Genomic DNA, 17048 nt, shown 5'->3' on the forward strand with positions numbered 1-17048 from the left:
TATTAGGCAATATATTTTCTTGTCATGCTTGGCTAACAAATCTCCTATGCAGTTGAACACATTTTATGTTCTTAAATTTAGAACAGCTATAATAATCATTAAGTTGAAAGTAATAAAGTTATTGGTTAATCAGCCTCTTCTGAACAATATTTTTGAGATAAAAATGAGATAAAAAATAAGATTTTAACATCGCCCCCCCATATGTGGGGGCTGAGTGACATCATCTCCTTTTCCTGCTCAGGCCACATTACATGCAACTCCTTTTTCTGTGCAATGGAACTTTGGGAGGATGGGTAACAAAGGAAGAAAAGCAAACTTGAAAAATAAAGTCAACCTAATGTGTACAGTATGAACCATACACAAATGCTACAATTACATGAATAGGTGCTATTATTATCACTGGCTACTTCGTGGATTTTACATTCTTCACTGAGAATGAATGATGGTTACAGAAGACTTTACTCATGGACCCATCTCAAATATTACCCATCGTAAGCTGAATACTGATAAAACAAAAACACATTATGTGTCACTGTTAACATTTACTTCTGAAACAGAATTTAAAAGAAAGCAAACTGTAAAGATGTTAACCAATTTGGCCAAGATGCACAGGACTCCTAAAACAAACTACTCACTCACAATATATGAAAGATGCAACTGTCTTCATTAGGCACAAACACAGACAGGCAATATGTATTTGCTGTGCTCACTAAACAGCAGCATGAAGATGATGCTCATTATTTTCTGAGATGTGAAGAACCATCATTATGAATTAACCATCACAAGTTGTATGATGAATTCATAGTAAAAATGCAAGGATGCTGATCAGAGAAGTTTCATTAGCAAACAAGGCCCACTCTATTTTGACAGTGACACATTTCAAAATAAGTGTGAAATATTTGGCAAAAAAGACTTCATTCTGATACCAGAACACAAATAAAATGTCACATTTCTATGGAGCATAAGACTCTGTTAAGGACACACACAATTTGCAACAGTTCACTAAAAAAAGTAGAGGGAAGTTATTATTAGTAAGGGAAATCACACTGTTGAGAGTTAAAGATATAAAGAAAAACATTAAGAAAACATTTAAAAGTTACAATTCATATACTTTCCAACACAGTTCCAGAAAACCTATAGTTACTGCTACTTGGTGAAATATATGATTATTCGAGAAATGCACCTGTCGGATGATGCAAGAGTGTTTTACAATGTACAGCAGCAACCACCCAACACAACAATGTACATCATAAACACCCTGGAGTAGTTTGTAACAAACTTGGTATACTGACGACTTATTTTCTAGAGCACTCTTAGGGGTGAAGTGGAAGTATAAAGGGCAAGGGTGTGGGAGACGAGGTGACATGTAAAAATGATAAACGAGAAAAAGGAACTATGTTAGTCTCAAATCTATAGCTCACAGGGTTGCTGAGCTGATGGGCGACAGTCGTGAGGACATTTTACGACTAAGGATGGAGGTGGCAGTAAGAATCGTTAACAATTAATGCCTCTAGGAATTATAAGACCATAAGATTTTACTTATAAAGTTATCACAATACCATACCAACAGCCTTGGCCTTAACACCACCAATAGTAATCTAAAGCTAGAAACAAAAAATTTTGCACTGTAAATAAGACTAAGCTTTGCAACATAAAACTGTAAGAAACTCTATGACAAGTAATATCTTTAAATTTTCTATTTGAACAAGTAAGAGACAATTGTTAAATATGCACAAGTAAATATAAATCATAACTTTTTAAATTTTACACTAATTTTGATGAATGTATTACATTAGAGGCACAACTTAACAGAAAGATATCTTAGCCTCTAAGATCTAGGTTATCTATAAGGAGAAGCAGCTAAACAATTACACTATAATCATATAAGAATACAAATAACTTCCACTTACCAAGTACCAGGAAATGCACACATGACCAAACAGTGACAAAATACTTGCTTTCAAAAGCAATGCTATTTCACCTGACAAAAGAGCAAAAATGACTGGAGGAAATGGGATTACAGAGAACAAGAGTGAAGAAGTCATTTGGTATGCCACATGAAGGAACATAGCAAGACAGAACATGATTTCTTTCTCTCCTTTTTCTGCTCTACTTTAATTTCCAGATAAAAGTGTTTGCTCCAGTTCTTTCTTCTCTTTCATCAAAAAAGTAATCTCAAGTTTAGTTAGCAAGCAATTTTTGCCATAGTTTATTTTGCTGTTATTCACTAAATGCAATTTTTTCTATCTTTATTATGATGTACGATTTTTAAATTAGAATACTAGGAACTTAACAAGCAGCAATCTCTACCGCATACAGAATACTGTTACCAACATTTGCACAAATAATACAATTGATAAACAAAGGAATTCAACAAACATGAAGCCAAAACTTATCTAAACTCATCGTGCAGTATGTTTAGCACACTGCACATGCAAACAGAATGTACTCATATTTCCAAGAAAAAGAGCTCTCCATGCAACACACTTTGCGAGATGGGAAACAGTTGGCCCCTACAAAGAAACTTAACTGAAAAAGTTTTCCTCCTGCTTCTAGAATCATTGACGCAAAGATTAGCCTCAACAAAACACTATTTGAAGTGATACACCTCTGACCGTTCAACTTGAAAACTACTTTTTTCATTTATGGTTGACTTATGGAGCAATCAAATAGGTCTTTAGGTTTTCCTGCATACTTTAGAATGATGCAAAATTTTGTAGACTTTATTCTTCATCAAACCAATCCTTCACTAACACTTCTTACTATTTCTTATCTATCATTTGATATTTTGAATTTTGTGCTTGTAAAAGTTTCTTGAACAGCACATGTCTTTAGTGTGCACGTTAACAGAATTGGGAGGAGGGGGGGGGGGGGGGGGGGTAGCAACATCCAACATATTCATTTTTAGCTTACTGCAGAAGGTGACTCAGCCACTGGAGGCATATGAAAAACTGCATATTTCAATCAACAATGATACATTCTAATGGATCTGTGACATGTCAACCATTAAGATTTGCATTCCATAGATAAGGTTATGGTTTCAATGTATGGGTGCCATACACTTCAAGTGAACCACACAAAACCAGCAGTTGACCATTTGTGTATTTCTGAATACTTTTCATTGAATAGCTAATGAAAAACCTTCCCAAGTCCCACTCAAGACAATTACTAGCGACGTAATGACAAATCATGGTGCAAATACACTATACTCCTGGTGAAAGTACGTTTTTTCCATAGTAAGTGACAATATACTTTCCTTCAGAGCTAAAAAACTTTTCAATTCTGTAAATGGTGAACGTTTTATACAACTGCAAAAATCTTCCCGGCGCTTTAAGACATGAAATCCAGCAAAAAACAACACAGTTTGGAAAGATCTTTGATGCGCGGCAACATTAGACTGCATGTTTTGGCATTATGAGTGTACAATCTAAAATTCCACCAAATACAGCAACAGGAATTCCACCAAAATACAGCACAGTAACTTCCAAAGCACTGAAATTGAGACTGTGATGCACTTTTGTCAGCCAATCATAGCTCGTGTCACATGATCTCACCAGCCAATGACTGCAGGTATTCAGATCATAGGGCACATGATTTAATCAGCCCATAGCAACATCATTGTTAAGTAGCATGAACACACAAACAGAACAAAGTTAAAGGTTTAAATTAATATACATACAGCATAGCTACCAGAAAAGCTAAGCTTTCACAAATAATACTGGTCTTCAGAAATTTTTTGCACCTTTTTTTTTCCTGGGGGTGTGATTAGGCAGGGGCCTAACAACACAACTTACATTGCAGCAGCTGAACATTTCTGACAAGCACAATTATAAATTTCACTGCAGTGCACCAAACATTTCGCGGGTTACCTGGCTGACTATGTGTTCCATCGATCCCTTCGACTTTTCCATAGAACAGCCAATTGCCGTGGTGCAATTTTTCAAGAACTCACTTTGCACTATTTTTTGAAGGATAATTATACTTTTGCCATCATTATCACATAATTTGTAATAAGAATGACTAAAATAAATATGAAAAACTAACCTCGAACTTCATCTTTTTTAGAGTGTGTTATCCTTTAAGATACATCAAACACAAAGTTTGCAATGAAGATTAGATGGGTAGATCACTTAACTAATGAGGAAGTATTGAATAGGATTGGGGAGAAGAGAAGTTTGTGGCACAACTTGACTAGAAGAAGGGATCGGTTGGTAGGACATGTTCTGAGGCATCAAGGGATCACCAATTTAGTATTGGAGGGCAGCGTGGAGGGTAAAAATTGTAGAGGGAGACCAAGAGATGAATACACTAAGCAGATTCAGACAGATGTAGGTTGCAGTAGGTACTGGGAGATGAAGAAGCTGGCACAGGATAGAGTAGCATGGAGAGCTGTATCAAACCAGTCTTAGGACTGAAGATCACAACAACAACAACAACAACAACAACAACAACAATCCTTTAAGATACATCAAACACAAAGTGGCAGGTCCACAGTGTTAAGTATTGAATGAGAGCCTAATGCTCCATGATTTTAGAAATTCATTACACATTCTCGTACGTAACATAATTCACCACACGTAAAAGGAAATTTACTTTGGAAGTACTAACGCTTATCAAACCATCATTCAGAATATTTTCTAGCGAGCTACTACAAATGTAAATAGTTGTGACATCATGCTCATCCAAAGGAGGACCTTGAGAAAGACACATTGAAAGCATTTTGTTGTTACGAAGTATTGCTTAGCCTTAGACACATTTTGCTGTTGGCAGACATTGTCTGAGTTTCTTTGGTTGTTGTAAACAGCACATTTTCTTTGCAACTTAAGTTTCATCTTTGTGTTATTCTCTTGTTTACGTTTTATTACTGCAGCAGCACGCTAAAGTAAAATTCTTTGTTAAGTGTTATCTGTTCTTACCAGTCATAATTACAAAAATTTCACTGAAAACTAAAAACTGGAAAATTCCCAGAAGTCTAAAAATTACCAAGCTTTTTCTGTATTTCTTCTGGATGAAAAAATTCCCTGGTTTTTTCACAATATCCATGTTGTTGTGAGGCATGTACACCCTGCTTTACATCCTGCAGACGTTTTCTACCTTTTCTCGATGACCTCTTCAATTCTACACCAGTAGATCTCTTCCCAGCATTGATAAAGTTTCTAATCAATTAGAAAACTTCCAAAATTTCTTAGATTAGCTGATAAACTTCCAAATGAGATCTAGATTATTTCTTAACTCAACATACAATTGTACTGAGAAAGAATTCAAGCAACCATGCAGAAACACATGCATATACATAACGAGTTTGTAAAATGAAGTAGCAGCTTCTAAAGCATTCCTGAAGAATTTGTTGATATCCTTAGAACTGCCAGATTATGGGACCTACAGGATTTCAGATAAGAGAAAAGTCTCCTCTGACAAAGAGCCCACTTAGTGACTGCTCAAATATATATTTTAAAGTGATTTCAGTGAAAATATATTAAATCTATACACACAGTTCTTCCATGTCATTCCCCACCCCCCTGCCCCTAGGTCTTCGTCCTGACCTGTGGCCCCACAATCTTGAGAGTCACTGTCATCATCTGAGAGCCATCAACAAGTAGGAGCACCAAGTGAAACTGTTATCTCTAAATATTTAAATTTAGTTGTAAATTTTATTACAACATTATCGTTCTCTAAATACTTTTTAGCACCTATTACATTATAAACACACACAGCCAAAAATAAACTACAGTATAAACCATTCAGTTCAAGCACTCTACACAGTAGCCAGACATGTTGTTGCTTAGTTTTCATCATCCATGCAGACAGTTTCCAATTCATATCAAAACCCAGCAGTACAGGTAACAACGGAGTTCCAACAAAGAGTGATGTCACTAACAAAAACACTAGACACAAACAAAAAAATATACAATTACTGTCAGCTATCATACACACACTATAAAGTAAACTGAGACCCCCATCATAGGACACTGAAAAAACAATGGAAGATTATCGGAGCATGCTGATTATCACTCCTGCTTTTCACGAAAAAGATATTCTTGCGTGTTACTCAAAACAGCATATAGTCGCCAATAATACTTCACATTCAAATAACCTCAAGCATAAAGTAACCTTCAGACCACAATATTCATCTTCAGAAAGCATCTCTCTGTCACCACAGTGTTAGTGAACAGGTGTACGTTAACATCTAAAACAATTTCCCTTGCAAGAACGGACGCAGCAAACTAAAAAGCATTGGGAGTGCTTACAGGAAAGTAATGTTTCTTCCTCTTGTTTGTACATCCATTTACAGAGACAAAGAAATGGCAGCATTTTATTGCAAAAAAGTACAACTGTGGCTTTTCTGCACACTACACCAAAACTAATACCACAGTAAACTTACTCATCCTAAATTAAAGAACACAGTATCAACATATATGTTTTACTAACAAGTTATGATGATGACAACTCCAGTATATCTGAACATCAAAAATCTGGGTCTCTACTGCCCATATTAAAATACTTGAGAGAAAAGTATGATTCAGAATGAATAAAAGTTAAACATATACACAGTAAAGCAAATATGTTAAAATACCTCCCTAAAACACACACAAAACATTAAAAACTTAGGTTAGGTTAGTTCTTCTAACTTTTATAGAATAAGTACAGAATTTGTTACAGAACAGACAAAAACACTGCACGAGATATGCATGGCTATCTGACCACTAAACTAAAAATGAATGAACCAGCCACTCTCCAATACAGTAATTCTTTCAACTGCAAAGTATAGCCAAATGTCTCGGAAAATCACAAAATAATAAAACACAGATCACTCTCTTAGTATTCCATTAGAATATTATGTACTGAAATGCAAATTTCACAGGCATCAGTAACAAGTGGGTTCTTCTACTTCATACAGATAGGACACAGTGACAGTGACCTCTATCTCTACAATCAGAACTAAGAATGCGATAGATGGACAGTTCATACTGAATACAACTTTTGGTTATTTCCACTGGAAAACAGGCAAACAGCCAGAAGGCAAAATACACTACTGCTCATTAATTTCAATACACCCTATAAATGACATCTAGTTCTCTGTAAATAAGGTCTAAAACCATGGGTACGATTGAGGAAGCAAAGAAATAGTACAACAGTTGTACACGTCATGATTTTTATTTGTGGTCATCGAGATACAACAGTATCCAACAAACAATGTTGTGTACATAAGCATTATGTACCTATCTGACATGTTTATTTACCTGTTTGCCAATGGACACCACATTTGGTGCACCTGCGTTGTTCCCTGTAGTGATGTGATGTCCATAGCGAATGGCAAGCACTGCTACGAAATATAAAATGTGGTTCCTGCACGTCAGTTCCTTCGTGACACTGCAGTGTGTGCATCGCTAATACGGCTCCATGAGTGGAGATATCCATAGAAAAATGTGCTGCAGTTGTAGCACTTAGCCAAGCAAGTTTATCTATTCGCCAAATTGTGAAACAGTGTAGTGTGTCTATAGGGGGGAGTGCAATATACTCTTCACTGCCAGAAGACAGCAGTTAGATATAAGGACATACCGTGACCAGGACGACCTCTTAAAACAACTAAAAGTGATGATAAATATATCAGCATTACCAGTAGGAGAAATAGATTCAAAACAGTGCCCCCAATTCATGCAGAATTGATAGAAATGAACAGGACAACAATATCTGTTCCAACAGTAATAAAGGAGACTGACTGAAGCCAGCTTGAAAGGATGTGTGACTGCAAGAAAACTCCTTCTTAGACCCATAGATAAACAGAAGAGACTTTAATGGGCTAGAAAACATTACAATTGGACACTGGAAGAGTGGACAAAGGTGTTATTCACCGATAAATAAAAATACAAGATTTTTGGAACCAGAAGTAGAATATTTGTTTGCCAATTTGTAGGGGAAAGGGTAGCCCAGCAGTGTGTTCTACCTACAGTTAAACATAGCGGAGGTTCTATTACAGTTTGGGGATGTTTTTCCAGGGATAGAGTTGGCGACACTGTGAAAATAGAAGGATGTATGGATCAGAAGCAGTACCAACGCATACTTCAGTATGATGCAATACAAAGTGGATTGCGCTTAATAGAGAAAGGGTTCACCTCACAACAGGATAATGACCCAAAACATCAGTCCACATACTGTACGAACTACATCACATCAAAGGAAAAACAGAAAGTACTGAATGATATGGTATGGCCGTCCCAAAGCTCCTATTGTAATCCCATTGAAATAGTCTGGGATGAAGTGGACAGACATATAAGGGAAGTTAATATATCCAGCAAGGAACATTTCTGGAATACCGTTAATGGTGTGTAGAATTGTACAGATTCAAGATACCTACAAAAACTGATTGACTGCATGCCTCAAGTTTGTGAGGCGGTCATTAAATCCAAAGGAGGTTGCTCTGATGAAAGTAAAATATAATGATTGTGATTGTATTATATATGTGGAAGTTAATATAATTATATTTTGTGAGAAATAACACTTGATTTGTGTTGTAAATCTGAAATACCAGGGAGTATTGAAATTAATGAGCAGTAGTGTAGCTGCTAAGCCACTTTCTCTATTTCCCTCGATTCCAATGTGAAATTGTATCTAACAGAATGCCATCTCTTACTTTTGTAGCAGAAGAAGAGAATCGTAAGTCATCGCAATCAGTTTCCCTGCATGTGGAGGGCACAAGGAAATTGAGCAAACAAGAAAAAGTTTGCCTGTCACACCTATCTGTTGCTAACTCTTTACAATACATTTAATTCTGCACTATGAGTGGCTCTAACAGGCAGCACCTGAAAACATGCTCAAGGAAAATTGCTGAGCAACCATGAAGGTCCTGTCCCATTGTTTACACCCATACAATGTAATAAAATTGTGGTACTTGCCTGTAATACAATCAAATATGGTTTAAACATTGTGCAGAGAATGTTTTCTTTTTTTAATATGTTAAATCTAGAATAACTTTGCGAGAAGAAGCCAAGGTGGTTTTAAAATATGGAGAACTTTTAGGATCCAAGTTTACAGATGTCTAAGATGTGGCAACCAGGTAAGCTTCCCATTGCAAGATGCACAGAAATCTCAGCGGTTTTCTGAAATTTAAAATCATGTCTCTCATCGTGATTTCTGAATGAATAAAAATACGAAACAGTCAGTTAAAGAGAACTCATACTGATTTCTCAGCAGAATATTTAAAATTAGTACATGCAGTCCACTCCTCCACCATCTAGTTCAAGCTGTTGTATGCCTGTGAATGCCATTACATAATACGGACGTACATATGTTATAAATGTTTCATGGGCTTGGAGTTGTCAGCTTCACTGAAAAAGGATAGTTCTCTCCCCCATGGTGTTTGCAGATAGCATTATTCACTTCGCCAATTAGTAAATGTGTCAGGCAGTGAGGCACATACCACTCAATGTCTCATTAGCAGCAAAGCCCAGCAGGAAGGGGGGGGGGGGGGGAGAAAAAAGTGCAAATAATGGTTCAGCAGATCAGACTCACAAAAATAAATTCCTGGCTCATGTCTTAGTCTCCTCTCTTTTGAATTTCTGGAACACCAATTTTCATGCATTTTTGTGCCTTTGGTCACAAGTAATATGTTATTCTGACCCTAGTAGAGACCGTTATTAGCTGCTCAAGTGCCCTCCCTAAGATTATTAGTGATCCTCTTCTACCCCCACAGTTTGTTCCATTTCACCTACATGTCTAAAAGAACCAAACTAGGCACTTTCCAACAATTCCCAGACATGGTGACACCATACTGCAAGGGGTATATATCAAACCTGACTTGAATTTCAACCCACAGCATCTCTTTCCTGATATCTACTCACATTAAAAGTATTCTAGGATGCAGAGGAACCCAGAAGGTATCAAGGGAGGAAACAAATTTTTGATCATTTTGTAGAACTATATATGTTTTAATTGTTGAAAGCAAGCATTTCAGATGAGGTAGGCATCATCCATTCACTAGCATATAGTACACTTCAAATATGGTTTTTATTTTATCTTTGAGATCTGAGCAATTAAGCCGAAATTCCCCATTCCCTATGACCCAATTTTCCTCTGTAGCACAGAGCAATGATAGACGTGGCATCCCCAAAGGTTCCAATAATAAAAAAACTACTGGTACTAACCAACCACAGCTCAGAAACTCTAGTGCTTTTAAAACGTACACCTAACCAGGATTAAATAATTTTCACAGGTGCTTGCCAATTGACAACCCATAGTGCATGTGTAGCTTATAGAATGGTACAAAGATGGCCCTCCAAAATCAAATAAGGCTTAATGAAGGCAAGGAAACAGTACCAGACGTGTCCACATCACTTTTCATTATGTCTATCCACTATTCAATACATACTCTGTACAGTAGAGGTGGTGGTGGTGGTGGTGGTGGTGGTGGTGGTCAGACCACATCCCATTATCTATTTATTGCTCAGGATGTACTGATATTTTAGTAATGAATGATTTTACTTTCACACATAATTATCATTTCTAATAAACAATTATATTTGTCAAATATGAATGCAGGAATAAATTTTATAAATTATGGAAATGAACTGTTACAATTTGTCAAAATTTATACATGGAAATAAATTTATGGCCTAACCAACAGAAAGTATTCAGTATTCACATCTGCAACACTCTATTCATGGTAAAGACTTCAGCCGTTACTTAACCTTGAACATGCAAAACATTCTAAATATATAACTGAAAATTAGTTGTTAATCATTCTATGGTTCACATTCATTGAAACATTTCTCTATTTATTCCTCAAGTGAAATTGATGCCAATTCATACTTAAAATTATGTTTACTGTCTATCATACCCTGTAATTCAGTGGGGAAATCAACATACATCTTCACTGTCTCATAATTTGCTATTTGGACTATCACAGTAATGTCAATCTTAGTGTCAAGTGTGACGTGATTGGGTAAAATTTGTCAACAATATGCCAGTTACGATCTGAATGAGAGACCATTTTCAGGTTTGCCCCCCCCCCCCCCCCCCCCCCCCCTCCACCCACGCAAAAAAATCAGGGCAACAGTTTTAGAATCTCTGTATTGTGAGCATTAAGAAATATCGAAAGATAATTGTTGTATGCTTATTTTCAATGGCTGAAGTGGCATACTGACTTCTATAGCTTTCAAACATCTTGTGTTGACACCCAAAAGGGATCAGACCTCACTAGCTAATAAGTTTCATTTGAGCAAGGGGAATTCTGACAATAACATAATTCTAGTGGAAATGAATGCTATTTTTGGAGAGTGAAAAAGTTGTTTTAATAATGTGCATCCGACTTATTAGTGCACATAAGTGTGCTACTTATCAGTGAAGAAATTTCTATACTTAATAGAGCAGGCTTAATAGTAAGTTTTAAAGTTCTACAGTTTATTTTTAAACTGGATGGCAATTTTCATCTGATACCTTCAAAAAGGAATGGCATTAGAAAGTTGAAGTTATAAATCATAGAGATGATTTTTACTCCAAGTGATATATAATTTTTTTTATTGTTTATAAAATAATCGGCTATTTGCTAAAGACAAACTTCACAATGAAGTGAATGAATTGTGAGAGTTATTATACATTGTCAATTCAAAGGTTGTCTATTGGAAATTTAAGAAAATGTACCAAATTTTATCCTTACTGCAGATTGCTGCACAACAAATAGTGTGTGTGCATGAGAACTCATATAGAAAATTATTCTGTATGATATTAATGAATAAAAATATGCTGTGTATGCAAATTTTATGAATTTTTGCCCCCAAATTAAGTACAGAAGGTATTAAGGGTAGAAGGAGTACAATTTAAGTCTTTTAGGATATCTGTAACATGTGGTTTCCAAACTCTTTTTCTGTATACAAATGCCCATAAACGCTGTACATTCAATCTTATACATAGTTTTTGTTCTTTGTTCTAGCAGTATTGATGACATTAAATCTCATCTTATACACTATATTAAGTTTTTTTCATTGAACACTTCTGGATATCATGCAGTTCTTTCCATATTCATTTCGACTATTTCAGATCACTTAAAAAAAGAGATACAAGAAATTAAATAATTGTCAAAAGATATAAATGTAAGCTACAGCAGGATCATCAATTTCAGTACAATGTAATCCTTACTCTGAGCCCAGCCATATAAATTACAGCTGGGTTCAAGCAACCCTTACCTGTAATAATGCAGGACCTAGAACAGGTACAAGGAAACCTTGCTGTAAGAATTCAAGGAGCTGTGCTCCTACTGTTGGGTGAGCAACTTGTACAACAGCATTACAGAATTCAACTGAATTGAGGAATGCCGACAGCTCTGGCAAGGCATCAACATCGTCAGGCGTTAGACGATGCCAGTCATCAGTTGCAACCAGCAATTTACGTGGCAGGCGTGAGTACAAGCCACTGAGACCTGTTGCCAGCACCTGAGGGAAATCACAGATTTACACTACTTGTTAGTATTTATTTAGTTTGTTGCAGTTTTTGACATATGGCACTAACACACAAAATCCCCTCTGCACTATAAATGGAATAACATTTGACATGTTTTGAAGGTGCTTATTTAGCTAACTACCTCAATATAACATAATGAAAATGTAGTGTGGTTTGCAATGAACACTGTTGCTTTCTTGTTACTGGAACAATCACTGTAGTGTGCAAAATACTTTCTCGATACATACATATACAACTGCAAAAACTGTTATTCCCATTAAGCAATTTTTGTGACACTGAAATCATTATATTACTGAAATTGGAGACTGCTCCATTTATCAGCAATAACACAGCAGCACACACCCTTAGACATATTTCTAATGATATAAGAAATATCACAGAGTTGTAGAAATGCTCTTTGGTACACAGGCTCTCAATCGTTTTAGCTTAGAGATATAGCTCTGCTGCCCAAGTTCCTTATCTGTGATAGTTTTCTCTTAATAGTAATTGGTTTTGTGTGATACATGTGTTTTTAGTGAAATTGTAAAGAAGACACAGCCAGATGAATTCACATTACATATTCCTTTCCTAGTAAGTCACCTTAATGGCCTTTCCCAGCAAGCCATCTTAATGGGTAAGTTTCATGATTTTCAAAATATAGCCTATGGCATAGACATGGCGTTTTATTTTGTAAGTTAAGATATTTTTATATTACTGAACAATTCATTTTGATCATTCTTTGTTTCACTGTTGTTTAAGATAATTTGATAATTTCTCATCATGCTGAAGAGGACACACACATTTATGGATAAACTCTGAGAAAAATATACACGCTTTTGTCCCAGTACAGAACAATGGAGAGCAGAATGTATGGTTTGTTGCCCAGGGACCTAAGTATTAATATCATATAATGGCACCAGCATATCGGAAGTCCACCTGAAGACAAAGAAATATAGTTATGTAAATTTATGGAGGGGGAAGGGAATGGAGAAAGGAAAGGAAAGGAAAGGAAAGGAAAGGAAAGGAAAGGAAAGGAAAGGAAAGGAAAGGGATTACTGATGTCAGCTGCATTGGGACATTATGCAGAGTCAGCGGCAACAAGTGGAAATGTGTCCCGCACCTGGATTTGAACCCAGGATCTCCTGCTTACTAGATAGATGCATTGACCACTGATCCATCCAGGAGACAGTGTTATTGCAACTGTGTGGACTAACACGGCACACCTCACGGCTGACACACATTCCCACAAAGCACCACCTATCCGCAAGTCTCTGTCCCTTTCCTCCAATCTTGCTACTCTGAGATTCCCGCAGCACATCGGACATACTTGTGCAATTGCACTCAAGAAGATGGATGCATTGCCCATCTAGGAGAATCAATTATATGAATGTGTGATGTATGAAAGAACAGACACCATGCAGAAGGTGTGAAGTTTGCTGCAGGTAACTGTAACACAATGTTCGGCAGTATTAAAAGAGGTGATGGTAAAAATGTTTTTTCTAGCCTCCAAGACACTTTACAAGGTACTGCTTGGAGCACGGTGTTCTGCTCATGTCCTTAAGAACTGCATTCAGCATGGAACTGACCTCCTTGAAATTGACTTACAAGGTTAAATGATGAAAATACATAACCACTTTTCAATACGTACTGTCTGTGGTGAGTTGCTAAAGAAATTTTGTGAGTTCTCAGACATAGCAAGACATGATGGTTGTCACTATACCCAACTATTTAGGGACAGATCGAGACATTTCCTGCTCTGAAATCCTTCCTCCTACCCCAAAACAAAACTCCAACAATTTTCAAAAATTCTTTTATGGGTTCTAATGATGAGGTACACTTGTGGTATATCCAGTCTTTAGTTGGCATTTTTCATAATTATATTAGCTTAGAAAAACCAAGGAAACTCTCTTATTGATGTGATGCATATACTAGATTCCCCTTGGGATGCTCTTCAACACAGAAAAAAAATTACAATTTTAATCTCCGAGTGTGACAGAATCACTGGTTCAGATGAAAAATGAAGTTACAATGATGCATCAGAGGTGAAGCATTTTAAGTACAATGTTGGAATCCTCTATGATGGACTTTAAGAATAACTAAATATGTGGATGCAACAGTTTACTGAATTTTGTTTTAAGTGGTTTGATTTTGCAGATGTATCATGGACTTACTTGGAAGAATCTATCAAATTTTTGTTGGATAAAAATGTTGAAATTGATAATGCAAATTGCTTTGATCAACTTTAGGATTTAAAAAAGTCTGGAAAATCTGAGCCAAGCTAGAAGAAATAATACTGATTGGCATAATAGTGAAGAACAGTTTAGTGAAGTAATTAAAATTGGGCAGGTCTTCTTTAAAGTGCCAGGCCATAACGGAGTTGTGTTGAAAGCTGGTTGAGCTTTCTACACGCACAGTGGACAATGAAAAGAAATGGACTGACAGAGGAACTCTTAACAGGGATTGCAGTAGTGAAACATAATTTTAGACATTTGAATTGCAAAAACTTTTTAAATATTTTTTGGCAACAAAGGGAACTTTAAAAAAATTTGATCCAATGAAAAATACACACAGAACACGGATCTCAGGTAGTGTAGGTACACTGAAGAGCCAAAGAAACTGGTACACCTGCCTAATATCGTGTAGGGCACCACGCAACCACGCATAAGTGTCGCAACACGACGTGACATGGACTCGAAGTAGCACCTGAAGTAGTGCTGGAGGAAATTGACACCATAAATCCTGCAGGGCTGTCCATAAATCCATAAGGGTACAAAGGGGTGGAGATCTCTTCTGAAGAGCACGTTGCAAGGCATCCCAGATATGCTCAATAATGTTTATGTCTGGAGAATTTGGTGGCCAGCGCAAGTGTTTATTCTCAGAAGAGTGTTCCTGGAGCCACTCTGTAGCAATTCTGAACGTGTGGGGTGTCACATCGTCCTGCTGGACTTGGCACAGTCTGCTGCTGATATGCAGGGTCCATGGATTCATCAGGTTGTCTCCACACCCATACACGTCCATCCGCTCAATACAATTTGAAATGAGACTCGTCTGACCAGGCAACATGTTTCCAGTCATCAACAGTCCAATGTCGGTGTTGACAGGCCCAGGTGAGGCGTAAAGCTTTGTGTTGTGCAGTCATCAAGAGTACACAAGTGGGTCTTTGGCTCCAAAAGCCCATATTCACGATGTTTCATTGAATAGTTTGCACACTGTCACTTGTTGATGGCCCGCCACTGAAATCTGCAGCAATTTGCAGAATGGTTCCACTTCTATCATGTTGAACGATTCTCTTCATTCGTAGCTGCTCCCATTCTTGCAGAATCTTTTTCCGACTGCAATGATGTCGGAGGTTTGATGTTTTGCTGGATGCTTGATATTCACGCTACACTTGTGAAATGGTCATATGGGAAAATTCCCACTTAATTGCTACCTTAGAGATTCTGTGTCCCATTGTTAGCACGTTCAAAGTCGCTTAAATCTTGATAACCTGTCATTGTAGCAGCAGTAACCGATCTAACAACTGCACCAGACACTTGTCGTCTTATATAGCAGCAGCATCGTATTCTGCCTGTTTACATATATCTGTATTTGAGTACACATGCCTATCCAGTTCCTTTGGTGCTTTAGTGATGTGTGTAATATTTTTATTTTTATTATTTATTTTTGTAATAAATTTAAAATATGGAAATGCCTGTACTTTCATCTTAAAATAATGTGTCCTCATTTTTGCATTCCAAATGTGGTAACTGTAGCTGTGACATTTTGTTTCGACACTCTAAAGGCATGTCACAGTACAGTGGCACTGGGATTTCGAAAACATCTATCCGCAAAGAAATGAAAACTTTATTAGGTAACTTTATTTTTTCACAATAATAATTAAAACTTCATGACTCTTCTCTCATTTGGAAGGTTGCCAATGAAAGCATAATCAAGGTGTCTATGTGGACAAGAAAAAAAAAATTCCCGGATTTCCCGGTTAAAAACACAATTTCTCCCAGATGAAATTATGTATAAATCGGATGAAAATACATCCGTGTTAAGCAACAATATACTTTCCCTCGGAGCTGTAAAACCTATCAGTCCTTTGAATCGTGAAGGTCTTATACTAGCGAAGGACGGCCCAGCACTTTAGGAAACAGGAAAAACAATGCGTTTGGAAAGATGTTTGACGCGAGACAATAGGGACAGAGTTTATTTTCGTATTGCGAAAGTATATACACAAATTCCACAAGTTACAGCACGGTAGCTTCCGAAGCTTTAAAATAGAGATTGCATTGAGCGATGCCCTTTTTTCAGCCAGTCATAGCTCATGTCACGTGATCTCGCTAGCGAATGACGGCAGCGGCTGGTCCCGGCGGAGGTTCAAATCCTCCCTCGGGCATGGGTGTGTATGTTTGTCCTTAGGATAATTTAGATTAAGTGGTGTGTAAGCTTAGGGACTGATGACCTTAGCAGTTAAGCCCCATAAGATTTCACACACATTTGAACAATGACGGCTGTTATTCAGAGCACGGGGCCTACAAGAAAGACAGGCCGCGGCGCGTGCGTTACAAAGGTCGGCCGAGCTCGCTCAACTCAGCAAAGTGCGTTTCTACACCGGTTAACTCGTAACTAAA

At 37.1% G+C, this 17048-nt stretch overlaps 1 protein-coding gene across 2 annotated transcripts in view; it reads right to left on the reverse strand.

The window, feature by feature from the left end:
* LOC124804654 (FHIP family protein AGAP011705) overlaps positions 1–17048 on the reverse strand; it is a 228100-nt gene that overhangs the window by 121747 nt on the left and 89305 nt on the right. Inside the window, exon 6 of one of the 2 annotated variants that reach the window (XM_047264879.1) lies at positions 12180–12425. In XM_047264879.1, the coding sequence (XP_047120835.1) occupies positions 12180–12425 (246 nt within the window). Of the gene's footprint in view, positions 1–12173; positions 12426–17048 lie in introns of both variants that reach the window. The other variant, XM_047264878.1, reaches the window with a different exon arrangement.

The sequence above is a fragment of the Schistocerca piceifrons genome, chromosome 7 (assembly GCF_021461385.2).
Source record: "Schistocerca piceifrons isolate TAMUIC-IGC-003096 chromosome 7, iqSchPice1.1, whole genome shotgun sequence".
NCBI classification, from domain to species: Eukaryota; Metazoa; Arthropoda; class Insecta; order Orthoptera; family Acrididae; genus Schistocerca; species Schistocerca piceifrons.